This window comes from Neoarius graeffei, chromosome 13 (assembly GCF_027579695.1).
Source record: "Neoarius graeffei isolate fNeoGra1 chromosome 13, fNeoGra1.pri, whole genome shotgun sequence".
Lineage (NCBI taxonomy): Eukaryota > Metazoa > Chordata > Actinopteri > Siluriformes > Ariidae > Neoarius > Neoarius graeffei.
The window spans coordinates 67,775,625-67,801,113 of NC_083581.1; the positions used below are offsets into that span (position 1 = coordinate 67,775,625).

General features: G+C 40.7%; 1 protein-coding gene across 2 annotated transcripts in view; it reads left to right on the top strand.

Annotated features, from left to right (window-relative positions):
• The window catches only part of ube4b (ubiquitination factor E4B, UFD2 homolog (S. cerevisiae)), a 60,002-nt gene that overhangs the window by 837 nt on the left and 33,676 nt on the right, over positions 1–25,489 (top strand). Inside the window, exons 2-10 of one of the 2 annotated variants that reach the window (XM_060938397.1) lie at positions 6,332–6,551; positions 16,085–16,220; positions 16,515–16,602; positions 19,910–20,054; positions 20,175–20,400; positions 20,661–21,116; positions 23,211–23,321; positions 24,220–24,361; positions 24,622–24,722. In XM_060938397.1, coding sequence (XP_060794380.1) covers positions 6,332–6,551; positions 16,085–16,220; positions 16,515–16,602; positions 19,910–20,054; positions 20,175–20,400; positions 20,661–21,116; positions 23,211–23,321; positions 24,220–24,361; positions 24,622–24,722 — 1,625 coding nt within the window. The remainder of the gene's footprint in view (positions 1–6,331; positions 6,552–16,084; positions 16,221–16,514; positions 16,603–19,909; positions 20,055–20,174; positions 20,401–20,660; positions 21,117–23,210; positions 23,322–24,219; positions 24,362–24,621; positions 24,723–25,489) is intronic. The other variant, XM_060938396.1, reaches the window with a different exon arrangement.

Consider the following 25,489-nt stretch of genomic DNA (forward strand, 5'->3'; position numbering starts at 1 on the left):
CGAGCACCTGTTTAATTAAACACTCCAATCAATCACTATACTAGTGTAGTAGTTCTAACTACACTGCAAAAACCCGGCTTACAAAAACAAGAAATAAAATGAGGAATATTTTACTTAAAATAAGCAAAATTATCTGCCAACAGAACAAGAAAATTTGACTTGGCAAGATTTTTCAAAACAAGTAAATATATCTAGCTTTAGAAACCCCACAGATGTCTTAAAACTAGTGTATTTATACTAAAAACAAGTCAAGTTGTACTACTCATTTTAACATGCTAGATACTTTGTCCCCCAACCAACAGTTTGACTATTTCATCTGGGCATATTGGTGTGCTCTGTTTTTGTTTTGTTTGTTTGTTTATTTAGTAAACCAATGTATATACATAATATAATAAATACAATATGGAAAATATACACTAGTTGTACATGGATAACGCAAGAAAGTTTAAAACTTATTTCCATTGTGGTCCATATGAGTAATGACATAATGGCGGGTAAATACTAGTTATACATTAATCACATATAATTATCACATATACATGTTAAGTTAATTAATACTAAGTATGTATGAAAATTTATTTTTAAAAAAATAGTAATAATAATTATAATAAAACGAGAATCTTAATACATAGTAATTATTTTACAGGTTAAGCACCATAAAGTCGCAATCGTAGGTATGAAAAAAAAAATACTATGTATAGAGGAAAGGATTTGATCCTTGATTGTGTAGACAAGTGACTAGATGCTTTTTTACTTCCTTTTTAAAACTAAATTTGTTGGAATGAGACTTAATATGGGCGGGGAGGTTATTCCATAAAACAGAACCAGTGAATTGAAAGGATGACTGTCCAAAAGATCTAACTCTGGGGACAAGAAGGAAGAAGGGGCCCGAACGGGTGTTGTGGCGGAAATTAAGTGTAAAAGATTGTTTGAGATATTGTGGAGCGTTGCCGTGAATAATGTTATACATGTGGTGGAGTTTAAGTTGTTGTTTAAGTAAGCGTTTATACCAACTGAGACCGCCAAATAAATCACAATCAAAACAACAAACCAATCCATTTTGTAGCCTATTTTTGTTGCCAGATTGACAATACAACAATTCATTTAAAGGGATAGTTCGGGATTTTTGACATGAATCTGTATGGCATCCCCGTCAACAGTGTCGTGCAAATACACTGACTTACCCCCGACAGCATCCTGTGAGTCCAGTTTTGGTCCAGACGAAAGTAGTCCGGCAAGTTTGTTGGGGTCACGAAAGTAAAACGTTTTTCGTCTCAAAACAGTACGTGTTCAAAAGAGTGATATATTTGCATCACAAAACCGTTGCCAAATAAAAAGTCAGACCTCGCAATTATTTGGCGCTATATTTTGTCTCCCCCGGTATCACTGCGCGCTGTCATGTTGACTCCTGCGCAGGAATCAACACCTTTCCCATTGTTTGGCAGTGATTAGGAGTTCAGATCAGCGGTGCTAACAAGCTGCGGCTCCAGCTTCACCTTCTTCCACTTCTCTGTCCACCCTTTCTCTCTCTGCCCGTTCTAACTCCATCTGGCGAATTTCTTCATCTGTATATTCGGGTTCATAAAGATATCCCTTTGGCTGTGAGATGAAGTCAATGTTTTCAACGTCGCTGTCATAGTCAGACATGTTGTCGCTAACTTTGCTAGCAGTAAACAATGAATGAAACAGCCGTGGCTGTCACCTGACGGCAGCGCGCAGTGATAAGAAGGGAGAGAAAATAGTGCCAAGCGATTTCGAGGTCTGACTTTTTTTATTTGGCAACGGTTTTGTGATGCAAATATATCACTCTTTTGAACACGTACTGTTTTGAGACGAAAAACGTTTTGCTTTCGTGACCCCAACAAACTTGCCGGACTACTTTCGTCTGGACCAAAACTGGACCAGAACTGGACTCTCAGGATGCTGTCAGGGGTAAGTCAGTGTGTTTGCACGACACTATTGATGGGGATGCCATACAGATTCATGTCAAAAATCCCGGACTATCCCTTTAATTTAGTTATCTGTTTTGTGTTAAGAGATTAAAAGAAAGGATAAGATGCTTGAAATGAGAAATTCTGACTTTGACAAACTTGTCATGGTAATATAACACCGATGAAATTATGCTAATTCTCATTTTAAGACAGAACTTACTCATAACCAGTAATAAAATCTCAATAACAAGTTATAATACCTTATTAAGATAATTGAGGGGAAAAAATGCTTAAAGTAAGTGAAATACTCTTACACAAAACCTGCCTGGAAAGGAGAATTATCTTGGCAGACAAATAACAAGCATATTTTGTCTTGATTTAAGATATTTAATCTTGGTTAGATTTTACTTTTTGCAGTGTAATCGTTCAGATAGATTAGGTTAGATAAAACTTTATTCGTCCCTTTGGGAGGGTTCCCTCAGGGAAATTAAAATTCCAGCAGATAAACAGAGAAAACTTCTAGATGAAGTTAAGTATTTACATTATACAAATATAAAAGAATAAGATATGGGGAGGGGGGAGAAGTGGGGTTAGGGTAAGTGTGTGTGTGAGGAGCAGGAAAGATATTGCACATTGTCCGGTATTGCTTATTGTTAGGCTCCTTCCCGTCCTCTGTCCTCCTGTTACCCCTCCTCCCCCCCAGAGAGGAGTTGTAGTACAGTCTGATGGCGTGAGGGACAAAGGAGTGTTCGTCCTGCACTTGGGAAGGAGCATTCCGTCACTGAACAGGCTCCTCTGGTTGCTGATGACGGTGTGCACCACCGCCGCCGTCACCAGAGAGTCCAGCTTCATGCCGACCACAGAGCCGGCCCGCCTGATCAGTTTGTCCAGCCGGGATGTGTCCTTCTTGGATGCGCTGCCCCTCCCAGCACACCACGGTGTAAAACAGGACACTGGCGACCACAGATTGATAGAACATCCACAGGAGTTTCCTGCAGATGTTAAAGGACCGCAGCCTCCTAAGGAAGTATAGCCTGCTCTGTCCCTTCAGAGGCTTTTGGTGTTTAAAACTCAAAGTCAGGCTCATCAAACCAAAAAAAAGTCTAATTTTTATGCTGAACACACGTGTATGTTTATTGAGTGCAAAAAAAAAAAGTAACTCCCAACACTTTACTGGAGTGTTATTTTTCTTTTCAACCATAGTGTGTATTTTTGATGGAGAAATACTTCCTCGTCTTTATTCAGTGCATCAAAGTATAACCACAGATGTCACAGATCTGTTACGTTTTTACTTACAGTTCTTCCCAAGTGAAGTCGGCTTTAAGCCGAGTACAATTTACACTCTACAGTTTTCAGTCTAATTGAACTGCCCCAGATAAAATTCACGCATCTTAAACAAATTCTTTGGTTGTAAGTTAAGAAAGGGGGAAAAAACTTTATTCATCACACACTTGTGAAATTCCTCTCTGCGTTTAACCCATCTGAAGCAGTGAACACACACACACATCCGGTGCAGTGGGCAGCCATGCTAACAGCGACCGGGGAGCAGTTGGGAGTTAGGTGCCTCGCTGAAGGGCACCTCAGCCCAAGGCCATCCTATATTAACCTAATCGCATGTCTTTGGACTGTGGGGGAAACCGGAGCACCCAGAGGAAACCCACGCAGACACAGGGAGAACACGCAAACTCCACACAGAAAGGCCTTCGCTGGCTGCTGGGCTCGAACCCGGAACCTTCTTGCTGTGAGGCGACCGTGCTAACCACTTACACCACTGTGCCGCCCGTATTGGTGTTCTTAGAACGATGTATTGTGTAATTACAGCGGTCTTTTAAATGTATTATTTATGACTATGTACGAGGCAATCATTTAAGAAAACAAAAAGTTGGCTGAATTCTATACCAGATTGTGTTCTCCTTGTCAGATAATACAATAATGATAATACCCTAACGATAAACCTGAAGAATGACCATATTATGTTTGATATCAATCAGTGTGTTTTGGATTTATGCAGAAAATAAACAGGGCTCACATAAACAAACGTTCTTCAAAGCAAGCTTGGCATACAGTAATACGGTCCTTTAGCATGTTTTGGTTACATTTTCCATCACCATGAATTAATTTGTAACTGTCCAACAAGTTTGGCATAATCCAGTGTCGTAATAACGGTTATGTTTTAATCAGATATTTTTCACACTGCTGTCTTTTGTTGAAGTAGAGCTCAGCTGTTAATGCGCATGTTTTCTCAGACCACTAATCTCAGCTCAAGATCAAAAATTGTTTTATGATAGATTTTTTTTTTCCTGAGACAACAAAACGAGGCGGTGGTGTAGTGGTTAGCACTATCGCCTCACAGCAAGAAGGTCCAGGTTCGAGCCCCATGGCCGGCGAGGGCCTTTCTGTGCGGAGTTTGCATGTTCTCCCCGTGTCCGCGTGGGTTTCCTCCGGGTGCTCCGGTTTCCCCCACAGTCCAAAGACATGCAGGTTAGGTTAACTGGTGACTCTAAATTGACCGTAGGTGTGAGTGTGAATGGTTGTCTGTGTCTATTGCCGCTTTTCCACTACCAACGCGGCTGAGTCGGGCTGAGCCGTGCCGTGCTGAGTTGGGCTGAGTCGAGCTGAGCGGGGCTGTTGGCGTTGCATTTCGACTACAATCGCGCTGAACCGTGCTGGCTGGAAGTGGGTGGACACATTGGGTGGAGTTAGCGAAAGTGGGTGGACGTCACGTGATGTCGTTAGGCGGCGCAAACAGTGACATCAGTGACCTTTTAAGCGGTAGCCTCGCGACCCGGATAGTAAACAATAAACATGGAGGACATGGAGTCGTTAGTGTTGCTGGTCTTGGTGCTGTGGCTTGTTGTCACCGACAACGCCAACAGATACTGGCAAGAGCGTATAGATGAGGCGAGGCGCATAAGGCTTCAGAAATTCTCGTAATTATTCTTCTTCCGGGTTTACGGTGTTTACAGATCCCAGCTTGCTCGCGGGGTGTGTGCGGGCATGTGAGGACACTCCTCCTCACCAATCAGTGCACAGGGGAGTGTCTGCTCACGCCCCTAGCCCCACTCGGCTCGGTTTGGCTCGCTTCAGCCCCACTCCAAAACCGTGCGAGTTTTGGGTGCTGAGTAGGGCTGAAGCGAGCTGAGTCGTGCTGCTCTGAGGTAGTCGAAACGCGAGCCGTGTCAGGCTGAAGTGAGCTGGAAAAGGGCCATATGTGTCAGCCCTGTGATGACCTGGCGACTTGTCCAGGGTGTACCCCGCCTTTCGCCCGTCGTCAGCTGGGATAGGCTCCAGCTTGCCTGCGACCCTGTAGAACAGGATAAAGCGGCTAGAGATAATGAGATGAGATGAGCAAAACGAGGCCAAAAATCATACAGAGTAAACCCAGATTAATATCCAGTATGATTCATAAACATTTTACCCAGGTCTGGATAAGTCTGCCCAGTTCAACAGATAAAGCCCATTTTTGCAAAACTCTGAAAAAAAAAATTAAGGATGAGAGATATCCGGCAACAAAGAGCTCTGATAACTAGTAACTGATGTAACTCATTAAAATTCTCTGTTGCGAACTTGTGTGAAAATCCAGAGGAGTGATGATGTTCACATCCTCAAAATACATCAGTGTGTCTGATTGGGGGGAAAAAAAACCCTGTTAAATTCAATTTAACGCTGATCCGATGTGTCACGAACTGTTTCAGTACTTTCCTACTAAAATATTTCACTGCTGTTTTGTCAGTGCTGAGCACACCGTATCTCCTGACCCCATACCGATCTGTCGGTGGTGTAATTGCCAGCTCCGGTTTTGGCTGCGCTGAAGTCTGAATCAGGATGAGGCTGAATTATCCTGTGATGCGTTCATCTTCTTGACGTTTAACTGTTAGCCTTTATCAGGCAGGCTGTGGGCCTTGTTTTATTGTCCCTAGATGTTATGAGTCACTGGAGTGTGTGGTGATTCTCCTGGAGCACAAAACTGCTGAAGAACATTAATATTGTGCTTTAGGATACATGAGGGTTTACTTTTCAAAAAGAGAAATTAAAGCTCTTTATTTTGCCTCGAGGTCTAAAACGCGTTTGTTTTTGTTTGTTGGTTTCAGGTTTTGTTTTCTCTCAGTGTATTCTTTGGGTTTCATTTTTTTTAGCTGCTGGGAATTTTAGTATTAGGGTGTGGTGTTTTTTTTGTTTTTTCCTTCCCACTTTCCCCGATTGGTTTTCTCCTACTTCTTCTGGTTTCTTCCCACGTGTCAAAATGCATACTTTAAATAGGTGGCTTGGCTACTCTAACTTGCCCCTAGGTGCACCCAGTGTTCACAGAATAGGCTCCGGATTCACCATGACCCTGACCAGGATAAAGAGGTTACTGAAGGTGAAGGAATAAATGAATGAATGATTTTTCTGACCTATAGATTCGGAGAAGGCGGCTGGCCCGGTTAGCCGGAGGACAGACGTCTCAGCCTACCACCCCTCTGAGCACGCCGCTGACTTCACCACAGAGAGAGACCCCTCCAGGTCCTCTGCCTGGGCCCTCTGGGGCCTCACCACAGCCTCTGCCACCAGCACCATCTCATTCTCTGGGCCTGAATACCCAAAATGTCACGCCTGCCACTTCCCCAATGGGAGCTTCGGGTAAGCGTGCTGTAGCTGTGTTTAAATGTGTTTTGCTTTTTTTTTTTTTTTTAAGCGCATATTGTATTCGTTGCTGAGAAATTTTTATGTTAAATGCGCCGAGCATTTCCTGAATTATTCTTTTAAAATGAAAAGAAGCTGACTGTTTGTTTATTGTTCAGCACTGCCTGTCCCTGCAAGACAAAATCCTTTACCCTGCCAGTACTTGTGGATGCAGTGCTTTTAGGCACATATCCATCAGGAATGGCTCATATTCCACCACCATACAACTTCTCGTTGAGCATGTTCAGTCAGTCATGATTTAATAAATCTAATCTAGCGTGTAACGTAATAACTATTCGATCATGTTTTAAAGTTTAATAACGACAAGCTAGGTTTTTTTTTTTTCCCCTCACCACCCTGTTAAACAAAAAAGTTCTACTTGAATACGAAATAATGTCTCAGGAGTTGATGAGTTCAGAACGGAGTCTGAAGAACATTTCTAGCATCAGTACAAGGATAGACTGCGTTCTATATCAGGAGTCGAGGAATGATGGCAGCTAGAACCCAGTGAAAAGTGCATCGTCATACTGGCCATGTCTCGCTACAGCCTTGGCTGGAGTTCAACCCAGGCCTTGTAGATGTGCCAGACTGATGGTTCGCTCTCCTCTTGTGATTTTACTTGCTGTCTAGGGTAAATGGGGAATGCCGTCTGGTGATTTACTAGCGCACTCGCTGTTATCTAGGCCGTGACCCAGATCTGAGGGTTTTAACCTTTTACGGCCCACCGGGTTTAAAAAGCAGTGACTTGCGTGTCATAAAATTGTTTCGAATGTTGTTCTTGCGCAGTCGTCTTGGAGACTGGAATTAAACTCAAATCTCGCCCCTGTGAAAAATCTTAGTTTTATTGGTAATTCAAATAAGCTCTACTGCTTTCTTTTTATATCCCTTCTGTTTTGAGTCCTATCTTTTTACGTAATTCCTGATGTTAAGCATCCAGTGATTTGCATTCCAGGGAATCAGGGATTTGCAAAGCTGATCATGGTGCTTTTGTGGCTGTTATTCAGCACACCTGATTGAGAGCACTGTGTCACATGAACATGCAGTTTTCAACAAAAGCCCCTGGCTGCAATGTATAACAGCTCAAACCTACTGTGTTCCAGTCCATCTGTGTTTTGTGCTTTAATGCATAATACAGGAAAGGACAATTCCAGGTGTTTGTCTGAAGGCATGTTAGAGAAACTGAGTGATTGTTCAGTTTTTAAAGGTGAAATTTCTACAACTGTGGTTCATTTTCAAGAACTGTATTTCTGGACAAGGGCATTTTTAGTTTTTATCAGAAAGGCAACTCTTGAAGCATGTGTACTTTCACCTGACAGCTTGGAGCAGAGCCTAATCTAGGGCGCGTAATGCGCGATAATGCGCGTTTTTTATCTGTCTGTCGCACATCCACTTTTTGGGCACGAGAGTGATATCGCGTATCTATTCATTTTGTTGCGCATTTGTAAGTAGAGAGCGTGTAGTCGCGTTTTACTGAATCTTGTGCGTATCAATTTGTTAGCACCAGCTAGCAAGCACTGCGGTAAATATAGCGTTGTTTACACACCAATCGGAAAATATCGGAAAGGACCGAAGTATTCCGAATGGTTTATTTAGCGGGTAAAACAGTTTTGTGAACTATTATATCATTGGTCACTGAACCGGAAGACAGTGTATCTCAACCAATCGTGTGAAGTGTTTTAAAAATACCCAAAAGCACATGGCATATCGTTCTGTCTCATCCAAACATAAGTTTGTGTACAAATGATCTTAGAGTAATTATATGACAGTGTGAAGACATACTAATGCCGCTTTTCCACTACCAACGCGGCTGAGTTGGGCTGAGCCGTGCCGTGCTGAGTCGAGCTGAGCGGGGCTGTTGGCGTTGCATTTCGACTACAATCGCGCTGAACCGTGCTGGCTGGAAGTGGGTGGACACATTGGGTGGAGTTAGCGAAAGTGGGTGGACGTCAGGTGATGTCGTTAGGCGGCGCAAACAGTGACATCAGTGACCTTTTAAGCGGTAGTCTCACAACCCGGAGAGTAAACAATAAACATGGAGGACATGGAGTCATTAGTGTTGCTGGTCTTGGTGCTGTGGCTTGTTGTCACCGACAACGCCAACAGATACTGGCAAGAGCGTATAGATGAGGCGAGGCGCATAAGGCTTCATAATTATCGTAATTCGTAATTCTTCTTCTTCCGGGTTTACGGTGTTTACAGATCCCAGCGTGCTCGCGGGGCGTGTGAGGACACTCCTCCTCACCAATCAGTGCACAGGGGAGTGTCTCCTCACGCCCCTAGCCTCACTCAGCTCGGTTTGGCTCGCTTCAGCCCCACTCCAAAACCTTGCGAGTTTTGGGGGTTGAGCAGGGCTGAAGCGAGCTGAGTCGTGGTGTTCTTAGATAGTCGAAACGCGAGCCGTGTCGGGCTGAAGTGAGCTGAAGCGAGCTGAAAAAGGGTAGTAGAAAAGGGCCATAAGTCATTTGATTCTGATTGATAATGGTTTTTGTAGTTTGAGTTTGATATTATTTTCCTAATGCCAATATACAATTAGTTTGATAATGTTTGGTATTATGTAAGTTTTATTTAAAAATATTATGAAATATATTTAATCTGTTCTTGTGTAATTGTAGATACTGTAAGATTGTAAATGATAGAGATTATATACTTTTTAGGAAGTCTGAATTTTGAGATTAGGCCAAATAAAAAAAATAGTGTGTTTCCGGTAACCCGACCGACCGAGAATTTCGGCGGCGAAATTGCAGACCGTAAAGTTTTTATTACAAATTTCCCTCGATATTTTAGTGTAAGCGGCGTTAGTTTGTCATAACTTTTTGTTTCAACGCATTCAAGTTGTGAAAGAAACGATAAGTAAAATGTTTCGCCACTTCTATCAGCCCTCCTGCATAAACATGGAAGCGCACTTGTATACTGAAGGAGGAAGGGGAAACTGAGCCGAGGCGCCATTTTGAATCCTCATTCAAGGCTGTAATGCAAATTGCTTCCTCTTCAGTATACAAGTGCACTTCCATGGCAGGGAAAAACACTACATTTTGCCGCCTATGTAGTCCCCTATTTATACAAATAGGAGTCATTCAGGATTCAGCCATGTTTTTGCTCGGTGTTTTTGCGCGACCCAAGTTCTACAGTAGGCTAGGCCGTCTGCTTTTAATGGAAGTAGCCTAGCCTAGGACGTTATTTTCACGTTATTTCTTGATAAGGTGTTTTCACGTTATTACATGAAAATATCATGAAATAACGTGATAATTTCGTATCATGATTACGTGATATGTTATTACATGATAAATATATTGTAAAAACCTGATAACTTTGTTAACAATATCTTTTCACGTAATTACTTGATTCTAAGCCAATTTTTTTGAGCGTGGCAGCAATACGCTTCCGTAGATCATAACTCAAACTCTCACGATTTTTTTTTTTATTCGTTTAAAGATTTAAAACACTTTTATTTTATTATGATGTGTGGTATAAAGGATTGTGTCAAAATACTATTTTGTAAGATGTTTACTTGTGTTAATTTTTTCGAACAAAATAAAAAAAAATTAAGAAAAAAAAAACTTTTTCCTACCTACCGACCTTATTTTAGTATTTCATGTTACCTGAAACACACTTTTTTTTTTTTTTGGCCTTATCTCCAGTCATTTATGTCAAAATCTAGTTTAAACATAGGTAGATTGTGTAATGTTTTTCACTTTCATGAAAGGTGGTCTGAACAAAACAAATATGATAGCATTTTGAAATATTTGATAGTGATTTTATTTTATTCAGAAAGCCAGATTTTTCATCTTATTATTAATTAATAGTGGCAAGACTACACGGATTTTAGACTTAACAATATCAAATGATGTAATATTAACCTAGTCATATTTGAAATGCAGCATTATACTACTGGTGGTCAAATTGGTAAAAATAGGCTAGTCACATGATTTATAGTAAAACAGTAACCTAGTCATATAACAGAAAACTAGTCATATTTGTAAGGTTTTGCAGTATATAATTCTTCATATAGTTTTTGATCTAAAATCTTTACATTTTTAAAGTTCAGATCTGATCATAATGTTTGTGCAATACTATAAACTGTGGATAAGTGTTTGCTGATATGGTTTTCATATCACTGTATTAAAGGATATGTATAGTGCCATAATTATGATATTTATACCTATAGATTAACATCTGATATGAATGTTTGTTACATGTATTTAGTTTTATTAATAAAACTGTTCTGTTTATAGATGTACTCTTGAAAATATCTACCAATGTATTACTTATTTTTCTGTCCCCACTAACTGGAACAAATGAGGGATATTTTTACCCATGTTAATATTTTCTGTCCCCTGTTTCTACAACTAGTGAGGGATCTGTCCCCTATTTTCAAATTCCTAGATTAGGCTCTGTCGGAGTCGGCGAAACGGAGGGAAAGGACTGTCCGGTTTCATGCTATATTCAAATGAACAGGGAAATGAGATGTCGTAGCTCGGTTTTGTCATTGTGTGAGGAAGTGGGGGAGGGGGGAGGAATGCAGATGTCTCAAAGAAAGCTTGTCTTTTGTTTGCTCGGTCTTTAGTCCGAGCACTAAAAGCTCAGGAAGTAGCAACAAGCTAGCCAACTAACGTTCCATCGTAACTGCACCGTTAATGATGCGTTCGCTTTGTCAAAACAGCAACCTGTACGGACCATCTCGATTTAACCAGCTAATGTGTTTTGTATGTGGCTTGATCTAGCCCATGTTTATGACTTTATTACCATGTTGATGAGGTTCATCAGAAACACCACTGACGCGAGGTGAAACGGGCTTGAACCTGCCGCTTTAAACCTCTCTGTTGTCAGTGCATTTTTGAATACGTAAGGAATAAAACACAATGGGAGCGTCTTTTTACAGGAAAGTAATCAAAGGAGGGGTGGTGTGATGTGGCCTCATACAAAGTGACACCCCAGTGTTAATTATTTTTCTCTAATAACATGCCCTGATGTGTTTCATGTTCCTCATACCACAGCAATGTAATCACTGCTGATGTTTATATATTTGTGGAAAATACAGTGTATAGGTTGGGTCAAGGTAACAGTATAATACAGATGAGTGGGTACATTTTCATTGAAGAATGACACATCGTACATCTTGTATAGTTTTATAGTCGCATTTAATGTTGTCGAACATAGGTGAAAGTTTAGTTCTTGTAATCACTTATCACAGCTGTAAACGTTCATTCCCTCTTTCGCTTTCACTTAGAGAGCAAGACAGAAAAAATGCAGTTTATCAGGTTACTGAAAAACCACACGCCGCGGTGCTCTTCAGACTTTGATTTCCTATGCTGGAAAACCCAAAGTTGGCCTCTGACTGTTACAAAGCTCTCACACCAGTGACTCTTTCTAAAAATGTTAAATAAAGGTCACCTTGCAGAAAACGTCTACGTCATTGATAATACAGACTTATTTGTTAAATAACAGCACATTTAAAAAATGCGTTTATTCTAAGGATTAGCTTATGCGGTGCAAGTCCTTGTGAATTAGTTGTTTGTTTTTCTATAGAAGCAATCATGTATTAGAATGAGCACATTGTAATTACATTAGAAGTTGCTCTTATAGAAAAGTAATCAACAGCTTATGACAAATTTTAGTTGAGCATTCTCTGTTGTGGTACAAGTTGGGGTGTGTGCGAGTTTAAAGATGTTTTTACATTTCAAGATCTCATCTCATCATCTCTAGCCGCTTTATCCTGTTCTACAGGGTCGCAGGCAAGCTGGAGCCTATCCCAGCTGACTACGGGCGAAAGGCGGGGTACACCCTGGACAAGTCGCCAGGTCATCACAGGGCTGACACATAGACACATGCCCCTTTTCCACCAAAGCAGTTCCAGGGCTGGTTCGGGGCCAGTGCTTAGTTTGGAACCGGGTTTTCTGTTTCCACTGACAAAGAACTGGCTCTGGGGCCAGAAAAACCGGTTCCAGGCTAGCACCAACTCTCTGCTGGGCCAGAGGAAAGAACCGCTTACGTCAGCGGGGGGGGGCGGAGTTGTTAAGACCGACAACAATAACAAGACCGCGAAAGATCGCCACTTTTAAGCGACGAGAAGCAGCAGCTGTACAAACACGAAGTCATCCATTATTATTATTGCTGTTGCTGCTGCTGCTTCTTCCGTGTTGTTTTTGCTTCGATATTCGCGCCAAGGTTTATGCAAACGTAGCGACGTAACTGACGTATACAGCGACGTAATGACGTATACAACGACGTAACTGACGTATACAGCGACGTAATGACGTGTCTTCCTTTAGCACTGCGAGCTATGGAAAAGCAAACTGGTTCTCAGCTGGCTCGCAAGTTGAACGAGTTGTGAACCAGCACCAGCACCGGCCCCGAACAAGCCCTGGAACTGATTTGGTGGAAAAGGGGTAGCAGACAACCATTCACATTCACACCTACGGTCAATTTAGAGTCACCAGTTAACCTAACCTGCATGTCTTTGGACTGTGGGGGAAACCAGAGCACCCAGATGAAACCCACGTGGACACGGGGAGAACATGCAAACTCCGCACAGAAAGGCCCTCGCCGGCCCCGGGGCTCGAACCCGGACCTTCTTGCTGTGAGGCGACAGCGCTAACCACTACACCACCGTGCCGCCCACATTTCAAGATGTTCTTAAAAATATGATCGATATACAAGAGCAGTCAAAAGTTTGTACACACCTTCAAATTCTATGTTTTTCTTCATTTTTATTACTTAAAAGGTACTTCATGTCTTAAAGTAATGATGCATGTCATTTCTCTTTACTTACTTGAGTGGTTCTTGACATAATATGGATTGCTACCGTTGTGGAATAGAGCTATATGCTGCATTTTTATTGTTTACTGTTTGATCTCAAACGCATTAAGAAAGCAAGAAATTGCACTAATTAACTTTTGACGAGGCACCTGTTAATTGATAAGCGCTCCAGGTGACGACCTCATGAAGCTGGTTAAGATAATGCTAATAGTGTGCAAAGCGTCATCAAGGTAAACACTGGCCACTTTGAAGAATCTTAAAAATTTTTTAAAAAATGCTTGGTTTAACACTTATTTTTTGTTTACCACATAATTCCATATATGTTCCATATGTTATTTCATCATTTTGATGTCTTTAGTATTGTTTTACAATGTAGAAAATGGTCAAAATACCAAAAAAAAAACCTATGAATGAGTAGGTGTACAAACTTTTTTGATTGGTTGTGTGCGTGCGCGTCTGTGTTCTATATTATTTTTATATAATAATATGAAAATATTAAAAAAAAACCACACACAGTGGTGCTTGAGTTTGTGAACCCTTTGGAATTTTCTATATTTCTGCATAAATATGACCTAAAACATCATCAGATTTTCACACGAGTCCTAAAAGTAGATAAAGAGAACCCAGTTAAACAAATGAGACAAAAAATATTATACTTGGTCATTTATTTATTGAGGAAAATGATCCAATATTACATATCTGTGAGTGGCAAAAGTATGTGAACCTCTAGGATTAGCAGTTAATTTGAAGGTGAAATTAGAGTCAGGTGTTTTCAATCAATGGGATGACAATCAGGTGTGAGTGGGCACCCTGTTTTATTTAAAGAACAGGGATCTATCAAAGTCTGATCTTCACAACACGTGTTCGTGGAAGTGTATCATGGCACGAACAAAGGAGATCTCTGAGGACCTCAGAAAAAGCGTTGTTGATGCTCATCAAGCTGGAAGAGGTTACAAACCCATCTCTAAAGAGTTTGGACTCCACCAATCCACAGTCAGACAGATTGTGTACAAATGGAGGAAATTCAAGACCATCATTACCCTCCCCAGGAGTGGTCGACCAACAAAGATCACTCCAAGAGCAAGGCGTGTAATAGTCATCGAGGTCACAAAGGACCCCAGGTTAACTTCTGAGCAACTGAAGGCCTCTCTCACGTTGGCTAATGTTAATGTTCATGAGTCCACCATCAGGAGAACACTGAACAGCAATGGTGTGCATGGCAGGGTTGCAAGGAGAAAGCCACTGCTCTCCAAAAAGAACATTGCTGCTCATCTGCAGTTTGCTAAAGATCACGTGGACAAGCCAGAAGGCTATTGGAAAAATGTTTTGTGGACGGATGAGACCAAAATAGAACTTTTTGGTTGAAATGAGAAGCGTTATGTTTGGAGAAAGGAAAACACTGCAATCCAGCATAAGAACCTTATCCCGTCTGTGAAACATGGTGGTGGTATTATCATGGTTTGGGCCTGTTTTGCTGCATCTGGGCCAGGACGGCTTGCCATCATTGATGGAACAATGAATTCTGAATTATACCAGCGAATTCTAAAGGAAAATGTCAGGACATCTGTCCATGAACTGAATATCAAGAGAAGGTGGGTCATGCAGCAAGACAACGACCCTAAGCACACAAGTCGTTCTACCAAAGAATGGTTAAAGAAGAATAAAGTTAATGTTTTGGAATGGCCAAGTCAAAGTCCTGACCTTAATCCAATGGAAATGTTGTGGAAGGACCTGAAGTGAGCAGTTCATGTGAGGAAACCCACCAACATCCCAGAGTTGAAGCTGTTCTGTACGGAGGAACGGGCTAAAATTCCTCCAAGCCGGTGTGCAGGACTGATCAACAGTTACGTTTAGTTGCAGTTATTGCTGTACAAGGGGGTCACACCAGATACTGAAAGCAAAGGTTCACATACTTTTGCCCTTCACAGATATGTAATATTGGATCATTTTCCTCAATAAATAAATGACCAAGTATAATATGTTTGTCTCATTTGTTTAACTGGGTTCTCTTTATCTACTTTTAGGACTTGTGTGAAAATCTGATGATGTTTTAAGTCATATTTATGCAGAACTATAGAAAATTCTAAAGGGTTCACAAACTTTCAAGCACCACTCATTTGACTAGTTGAACAGCGTTCATTCCAAGAGTGTTGATATTTTTGCAATAAATGCCCTGGGACATTTCACGCTTGATGTTACTCCGCTTGTCATGTAAAATTCTCCTTCCTAGTTGTGTAGTTCTAAGCAGAGGTAGCAAATGATGCTTCGCAAGAATATAGCTTTCGACTTAAGATATGAAAGTTCATCAGATGAAGATGAAAAGGAAGAAGGGACGCCTGTTTTACCAGAAGAACCTTTAACGGGAATGTACAAATCAATATGAGCCGGCTAGCAGATGCACTACAAAGCGAGCGTGACCTCTCCGGGATCTATGTCCATTTGCGGAGCAAAAAATAAACGGAACAGTCGTCCAAACTGTCACATACTCGCTCAATATTAATTTGTTGTTTATAGAGGTGTTGTACTGGATATCAGCACAGCTCTGATTATCTGTGGCACTCGGCCTGCGGCCGTGCTGATATTCAGTGCAAGAGCATGACCTTGAGTGTGATATTGCTTAATTATAGGAGCAGTGGTTATGATGGCATCTCTATCTTTTAATCCATTTACAGACGTAAGCATATCTAAAATGCACGCCATACACACTGGTGTCTAACTTTTGTTCTTCGAATTAGGGGTGGCTTATCGGAGCCAGAGCAGTGAGGGAGTCAGCTCTCTCTCCAGCTCACCATCCAACAGCCTTGAGACCCAGTCTCAGTCCCTGTCCCGCTCCCAAAGCATGGATATTGACACAGCATCCTGCGAAAAGAAGTGAGGCTTTTTTTTTTTTTTGGCTATTTATTCTTCAGTCTTATACAGTGTGACAGTACAAAAGTCTGTCTGTCAGTCACAGGCATCTGGATGTGGAATTAAAAACAAATGAATATTTATTTATAGTTGGTTCCTAATGTTGTACCTTTTTTTTATTATTATTATTATTATTAGTTCATAGTTATGTGTAATATGATGTTTGTAAGTGCTCCCTTGCTGGTTAAGTTTGATATTTAATATTAAAGATGCACCTGAGGATCACAAATGTCTTTTTGTGTGTGGCCCTGTCCTTAGCATGTCCCAGGTGGACGTGGACTCAGGAATTGAGAACATGGAAGTAGAGGATAGTGATCGCAGGGAGAAACGCAACCTGGCTGAGAAGGTAAATACTGTATAAACTCTAGAAATATTCAAATCAGCCCATCTGACACCGGCAATCATGTCACGATCACAGAAGTCACAGTTTCCCTTGTTTGATGTGAACATTAACAGCAGGTCTTGACCTGTATCTGCATGATTTTATGCATTGTGCTGCTGACACGTGATTGAACAGTTGCATATTTAGCAGCTGTACAGGTGTTCGTGTTAAAGTGGCTGGTGAGTGTGTAGTCAGTGTAGAAATCATTATGCGAGATAAGTGTTTGATATACAGTGTTAAATCAGTATGCATGTATAAAATGGATGTAATATATGAATGAATGAATTTATTTTTATTTCGAACATGTATTAAAAAAAGTATGTAACTATTTGTACATACAAAAGAAAGAAAACGAGGAATTGAAAAAAAAAATAACAAAGAGCTAAGACATTACAAAACACCGCACATTCGAAAAAGGAGTGGGAAGAAGTACAATACTTGTTTAATTTCCCACCCCTTTTTAACTACCCCGAAATCCAAACTACATTAATACATTTATAAAAATATATACCATATATATACACTTCATGAATATCTATATAAATATATAATTACAAAAATAAATATATACTACATACCATATATATATATATATATATATATATATATATATATATATATATATATATATATACACTTAATACATATCTATATAAATATTTAATTACAAAAATAAATATATACTACATACCACAGGGGTTTTCAAAGTGTGGGAGAGTCAGCCCCCCCTCGGAGAGCAAATAAACAACAGCGCCGCCCCCCCCCCCCCCCCCATTTTTGTTGTTGCTATACTTAATGTTCCATTCATATTTTTAAAAAATGGTTGTTGTACACATTTTTCTTTTTTTCTTTTTCACATTTTAAACATCTGTGCTTTTTAAAACATCTTGTTTTACACATTTTAAACATCTCATAGCATCGTTAGCGAGCACCTCTTGGCAGACAACACACTGTGGCAGTGGAGCATCTTCAGATCCAGTCCATGAAAATCCAAACTTTAAATAATCGTGGTCATACTTCCTTCTTTTTCCAGTCCCCCAGGATTCCGCGGGCCTTTTTTATGATTGTTGCGGGCTAAAATGTCTGATGTTGCGGGGGTTTCCAAAAAAATTGCAATGAAAGTTGTGGTGTTTTTTAGGTTTTTGTTGCGATTACATTGCGGGAGGAAGTGAAAGTTGCGAGAAATTGTTGCGATTTTCTCTTTTTGTGATTAAAATTGAGTGATATGTTAAATATTAAGTTATTACTGAAAAACTATTGATTAAAAAACAAAGACACTGAGAAATGGTCCTATAAACAACTTTACCAATATAAAAGATTACCAGGACTACAAAAATGCAGAAAAATAGGCTTTACTTATCCAAATGCACCTGTTGGTTCAAAAGTTAAAGTGCAGAGAACCTCACAGCACAACATGAAGTTACCTTCAAATATAATATAAATGCCTCAGCTTTCGTGTAAGAAAAAAAAAATATTAATACTAGTACTGTGTGCAGGCAGTCTCTCCTGAAGACTAAATTAAACAATAATCATAAACTAATAAAATAAATGGCTCAGGCTTCATAGAAGGAAAAAAAAATTGAACAGAATCTCACAGTTTGATGCTGAAGCTGCCTAAACAATGGAAAATAAAATACCATTTTGGCAAAAATGTTGGCATCCATTACTTTCTTGTATTAAGTAAAAAAAATAATAAAGTGCACACAGTGCTTCACTGTAAACATCACACACTTTCAGTAACAGAATTTAAGCCTACATAAACACTGACTCGCACATCATGCAATGTTGCCAGATACTGCTGACGTTTTCCAGCCCAAACCTTATGCAGTACAGCTATGGAACCAACTGCCAGAGGACATCAGAAATGCTCCTGCTGTTGGCAGTTTTAAATCTAGGTTAAAGACCAAGCTGTTTACAGATGCTTTCTGTTAAATAATTAATATTGTCTTCTTTTTTTTTAAAATAATTTTTACTTTCTCTGCATGTTTTAAATTTACTTTAATTTTAACTTTATTCTATTTTATTCTTTATTCTATTCTGCTGGTTTCTTTTTTTCTCCTCCTATTTCTACTTTATTTTATTGTTTTATTTCTACTATTGTTTAATTCTTATTATTTTCTTTTAATTCTTTTAATTTAATTGTTTTAGAATAAAAATAAAATTATTTTATGTAATTTTATTTCTCTATTGTTTACTGTTTTTGTTTTTACTTCTGTAAAGCACATTGAACTGCCATTGTGTATGAAATGTGCTATATAAATAAACTTGCCTTGCCTTGCCCAAAATATGTTCAAAACCCGCCAAAATGCACTTAAAACCAATCTGGCAACACTGCGCGCATGCTGCTTCTCTTGAACGTATACACGGAAGTAAGGTGGAAGGTAGTTTGTCGACGTCACCTCAAGACGACGCCAACGATTGGTCAAATTTGCGGGAAAGTTGCGGTGATTGGATATAATTGTAACACCGCCCTGAATTCGCGGGGATTGGTTGAATTTGCGCTGAAGTTGCAAATCGCAACATCCTGGAGGCTTTGGGTTTTTTTGCTTGGCCCAAACTCTGTCTCCTCACTCACTGTAGCTTTAGGTACTAAAAATCGATCCATTTTGTCTCTGGTAAAGGCTCCTCACGGTGCGCCCCCCCTGAAGAACTCTGGCGCCCCCCAGGGGGGGCGTGCCCCACACTTTGAAAAGCCCTGACATACCATATATACGCTTCATAAATATCTATATAAATATATAATAAAAAAAAAAAAAAATATATATATATATATATATATATATATATATATATATATATATATATATATATATAATTACAAAAATAAATATCTACTACATACCTGTCCCTGTAAATACGAAGATATAAACTATCCCCATAAATAAATATATACCATATACTAAGTTAGTTCTAATATAACAATCAACCCCATTCTATTTATCCCTCCTCATCCTCCGTTAACATACTTCCTCTTCTATATACTTGTTTAAAAATATTTTTGTACCTTTTTTTTTAAACAGATTTATATTTGCACTTTGTTTTATTTCTGTCTCCAGTCTGTTCCATAAAGTCACCCCACAGCTCAATACGCACATGCTTTTCATATTTGTTCGAACCATATATATATATTTATATAGCTGAACGTATCGCGTTTTCTTTACTGATAACGTCGCAAATAACTGGCTAGCTTCAGGCAGAAGATACTGCTGTAAAGAATATGAAGTATTCGCAGAATGAGTTTGGTAAACCAATTCTTCCTGCTGTTCTGCAGGACTCCTCATCTAACCCAGATGTGTCTGAGGAGCAGGCTCTGCAGCTCATCTGCAAAATTCTCCGTGTCTCCTGGAAGGAGCAAGACCGTGATGTCATCTTTCTGCCCTCACTCGCTGTAGAATTTCAGCAGAGTCCAAAAGATGGTGAGCGAGAGAGAGGGAGCGAGCAAGCAAGGGAGGATGGATGGATGGAGATGGTATTTATAATCCCATGTACTATTATTATCTTGATGAATTACATTCTCTTTGTTTCCTTTCCATTAGTCTATTCTGACTTCAAAGACCTGATTGGCCAGATCTTGATGGAAGTTCTTATGATGTCTACCCAATCACGTGACTGCAACCCCTTCGCCAGCCTGACCGCCACATCACAGCCAATCACTGCTGCCAAATCTCCAGACCGCCACCTGACTCTGATCCCACCGTCCAGCCAGGGAAACAGTCCCATGATGCCCTGTGGAGGCTCATTTGGTGCCAGTTCTCTGTCTAGGCAAGTGTGGACAAACAATGGGGATCATTTGTAATTCGTATACATGTAGATTTAGAGATGAATTTTGATATGTTTGTTTGACACTTTTTCCCCCGTCTGTTCAATCAGATTTGTTCATATTTTGTTTTGGTAGCAATACACACATTTATTTGATGCCATTTTCTCCAGATCTTTTTTTTTTTTTTCTTCCTGACTCTTGTTTTGTCAAATATGTTCTACATTTCCATTTTGTGTTCTGTGAAATTTCCTGTTGCTTTCAGTCTGTATGGATGTAGTCCATACCTTGGTCAAAATTCTGCCAGGATGAGCGCTCCGTCTGTACCGACACCCTTAACTCCGCCTTCACTTCCACCTCCCTCTGCTGTTTCACCATCACCTGCACCTTCAGCTGCCCCTCAGCCTTCTTCCAGTCCATCAGTGCCACGCCTTAGTTCCCCCTATCCAACGCCGTCTGCTCCCCTGCCCATTTCTCAGAGATACAGACCATATTCACTTAGCTCCTCTCAGGGCTCCGTCTCCTTCCCTATGAGCCTAAGTCCCAGGTCTAGCTTGTTTACTCCTACCCAAACTCCATCCACACCCTTAATCCCCCAGCCTGCTCCTCTGCCATCCCCTAGACACCACACTCATCAAACACCTGCCCCAATTCCCTTTGTGCCTGGCTCTCCTACTACGATAGCCAGAAGAACGACCCTGGGCTCCTGGATGCCCTCTAGGTATCTTCTTACTGTGTTTAGATGTGAAGTTTTGCCCACTACACCAGTAAAAAAAAAAAAAAATAATAAAATAACAGCACATTTCCTTTCAGTTGGTGCAGTATGTTTTTAGTTTTCAGTATGGGGTAGTTGACTGTTAACCACTTACTTTATTAAACTGGTGTGAGCTGGTACATAACCCTTAAAGGAACAGTCCACCGTACTTCCATAATGAAATATGCTCTTATCTGAATTGAGACGAGCTGCTCCGTACCTCTCCGAGCTTTGCGCGACCTCCCAGTCATCAGACGCAGTCAGACATGCTGTCACTCCTGTTAGCAATGTAGCTAGGCTCAGCATGGCCAATGGTATTTTTTTGGGGCTGTAGTTAGATGCGACCAAACTTTTCCGCGTTTTTCCTGTTTACATAGGTTTATATGACCAGTGATATGAAACAAGTTCAGTTACACAAATTGAAACGTAGCGATTTTCTATGCTATGGAAAGTCCGCACTATAATGACAGGCGTACTAACACCTTCTGCGCGCTTCGGCAGCGCATTGATACGGAGCTCGGATATCAATGCGCTGCCGAAGCGCGCAGAAGGTGTTAGTACGCCTGTCATTTAGGGCTGGGTGATATGGAGAAAAAAAAATATCTCGATATATTTTTGCTATATCTCGATATACGATATATATCTCGGTATCTATGCAGGAAAAACAACCCCCAAAAAACAGACACACCAAATTCAGCAAGGTGTTTTTTTTACTGAAGTGCAAACAGGTAGGCAGCCAAGTGCCTAGAGGTAGACAGGTACTAGTAACAAAGTGCTTGTGCACCATTTTTAACATGAATTATCAAACCAAGGAAGTAGTATATTGCCTTATTTTAATTACAAACATAAAACCTGAGGGTAGGCAGTTCTTATAAAGTGCGTCTTAAACATTTAAGATAACAAAAAAAAACCCTCATTTCATAAATAATAATTTGACTTATAGAAATAATACATATTGCCTTCCTTTTCCTTAAAAACAAAACTCAAACTCCTCTCACTGCATTAACTCTCAGCCTGGCACACTCCTCGTACAAAAGTTTGTGGCGTACCTGTAAATGGTTGAACAGGTTCGTGGTGCTCGACGCTTTGGTTGCCACCAATTTCTTGCATTTCCGGCAGTAGACCTCTTTCTGTTGTTCGTCCGATGGTTTAAAACCAAAATATCTCCATATAATGGAGCCATTTGTCCTTTTTTTGGTACGAGTTCTGCCGCCTCCGGGCTTTCTGTGGGCGCCGCCATGTTGAATGAGTTAACACGCCGCCTACACGTGAGGGGAGGGGGTACAAACACACGAAGGAGGCGGGGCGGGCAGCACCATAGCACAGTGAAGGAAATTAAGCACAGTGGCGAAATCATATTAATTTTGAGCATTATCTCGATATATACGATATGCCAAAATCTTTTTCGTGTTCATAAAACATAATGATATATCGCAAATCTCGATATATCGCCCACCCCTACTGTCATTATAGTGCGGACTTTCCATAGCATAGAAAATCGCTACGTTTCAATTTGTGTAACTGAACTTGTTTCATATCACTGGTCATATAAACCTATGTAAACAGGAAAAACGCGGAAGAGTTTGGTCGCATCTAACTACAGCCCCAAAAAATACCATTGGCCATGCTGAGCCTAGCTACATTGCTAACAGGAGTGACAGCGCGTCTGACTGCGTCTGACTGACTGGGAGGTCGCGCAAAGCTCGGAGAGGTACGGAGCAGCTCGTCTCAATTCAGATAAGAGCATATTTCATTATGGAAGTACGGTGGACTGTTCCTTTAACCCATGCATGCAAGTGCACAGACTAGGTAGAGGTTTGGTTCCAACCTTCATTCATTTTTAACAGATTTTTATTATACTTTCTTTGCTGCTGCTGTGTAGTTGCTCTTTAGCCTGTATAACAATCTTTAATCAGTAATCTATCTTCGTCAGATGTGTTGTTGATCTAGTAGTGTCTTGCTATCTGTGAGAGATCCCATTAAACCTCCCCCCCCCGTACTTCATTCCACTTCCTCATACCTTCTCAAACTGCGTTCGTCTGTGTGCTGTGGCGATGCCAGCCCCTTCCCGCTCCTTTTCTTTGCCCTGTCTGACATGTCTCAAGACAGCAGTGATGAAGAGCTGGAGGAAGAGGAGGAGGAGGATTTTTCTGGTGTTCAGTTTGGGTCAAGGTACCAGTGCCAGTGTGTGTTGCATACTTTAGAGTGCTGCCTGGCCACTAACATAAACACCTTGTGCCCTGCGCTGGCACAACAAATGGGGACTGCCATAAAACATAGCCCAGTGGTTTAGTGTAGGTAGTGTTGATTTTTTTTTTTTTTTCCCCCCCCTCCCTGTCATGCATTTTCTTTTTTCTTTTTTTTTAACCTATGGTTTTATTTATTTATTTTTTTAAATACAATACCTCGTCAAAGTCATGAGGGTACTGGACTAATTTCGGCGTGCAGCATGAATATGATCCAGCCAACCTTTTAACACCACCTCTGTCTATGCTTCTATTGTCGTCTCTGTCTTTACCCATGAAACCATTTTTTTTTTTTTTTTTTTCTTCAGAAGGCGAATCATGGTCAGTGGTATTACTGTGGTATTGCATTAGAATCACCCAGACACTGAGGTGCTTAATTCCTTCCGGACGGATAAATAACATGACTAATAAGAGAGGCCGAGGGGTGCTGTAGAGTGTGTCCTCTCACCCAAGAATCCTCACTAACGTGTGCTTTAGTTTTTGTCTGTGTTAGGGTCCTGCTTGATTCGTGCTTTTAGAATGTGGAAAATCAATAGCAAACATTGAGAATTGCTCAGAGGAGATCAAGAAACACACGCACTTGCGGTCTCGTTTGGCCTAAGCTGCATTTTAAAAGGAGGTTTGCTTTTGAATGCATTACATCTGCTCAAGATCTGATTGAAAATTCTGCATTCTAAATATTTTGATGTATTTGTTAGGCTAACACAAAGCCTGCCCAACCTTCTGTTACAGTATATACCGCGGTGGTGTGTAATTTCTCCATTACTGATTCTTGCTTATAATGACCTCCCTCTTCTCTTTATTTATCGCTGTCTTTCCTAAAGCTTGGGTGCGTCTGGTGGTGGATTGGCTGGTGACTCGGGCAGCGACCGCTTTACCATTGAAGCTTGTAAGGAGACTGAGATGCTGAACTACCTCATCGAGCGTTTTGACAGTGTGGGCATGGAGGAGAGGAAAGCTCCCAAGGTAGTAGCCGTTCAGAGGAAAGCTTGCTCTAATGAAGCTGATGCATGCTTATTTGAATGTAAACTGAAAGAAAGTGGTATTTCTTTTCAGAGCTCTTTCATTTGCTTTCTTAGATAAAAATAGAAAGCTCAAAGTCAGACGCTTCCCAGAGCGAACGTAAAACTTGCCTTACCATTGAGCCAGAGGGAACTCCACTCCTCAGGCTTGTGTTATGAAGGAATCTACCTCCTTATTCTGAATGGCATGTTGTGCTGTTGCAGATGTGCAGCCAGCCGGTGGTCAGTCAGCTGCTCAGCAACATACGCTCCCAGTGTATTTCCCATGCTGCTCTTGTGCTGCAGGGGGCCCTTACCCTGCCCAGGTCAGTGCTTACAGGCAGTCTTTTGTCCTTGGACTGCCTCTCTTAATGATCAACAGTCTGTGTAGTACAGTCTGAAGAATAAATTTGAATGTGTAGAAGACTCCTATGCAACCTCCTCGGAGCCATATTGCTTATTAAATCTTAGTTTAAAGGATGTTTTGTATTCTTTGCATTATTTTTTTTTAATTATCAAAATTCTATTTCTCATTTTATGAAATATAGGAATGCATTTCTGATCGCTATTTTGTCACTGTTATAGCAAGTTATGAGTGTTTGAAATGTGCTGTGTAATATATCAGCCCATATGTCAAAGCAACAGCCGTAAACGAGATTCACTGAGGCCTGTGCGAGACATCGTAGGACGGAAGTAAAACGTACAGCGGGAATCAAAGTGACCGACGTCTGCCAACGTTGTCAAAAGACGCGCGCGCCCTCTTTCGAATGCTGATGTAATCAAACTGGAAGTTTTCCCTGCGTCCGAAATCGCTCCCTACTCACTATAGACCCTTCCCACTGACGTCACCGGAAACCGGAAGTAAACAGACCCTGCGCCATATTGGAAGACCAACAAACTCGTGATCAGGGGGAAATAACGGCAGCGCGTGGAATTTAAACCCACGAGGCACTTGATTCATCATAAACCTACAATGGTAATCTTTTGTGCTGTGTTAGGGTGTTCTAACAAAGCTGATGGGAAAGGTGAAAAGAAGTCGTTCTTCAGAATACCAGCTGCGATTGAGACACAAGGCGAGCAAACTAAGGAGCTT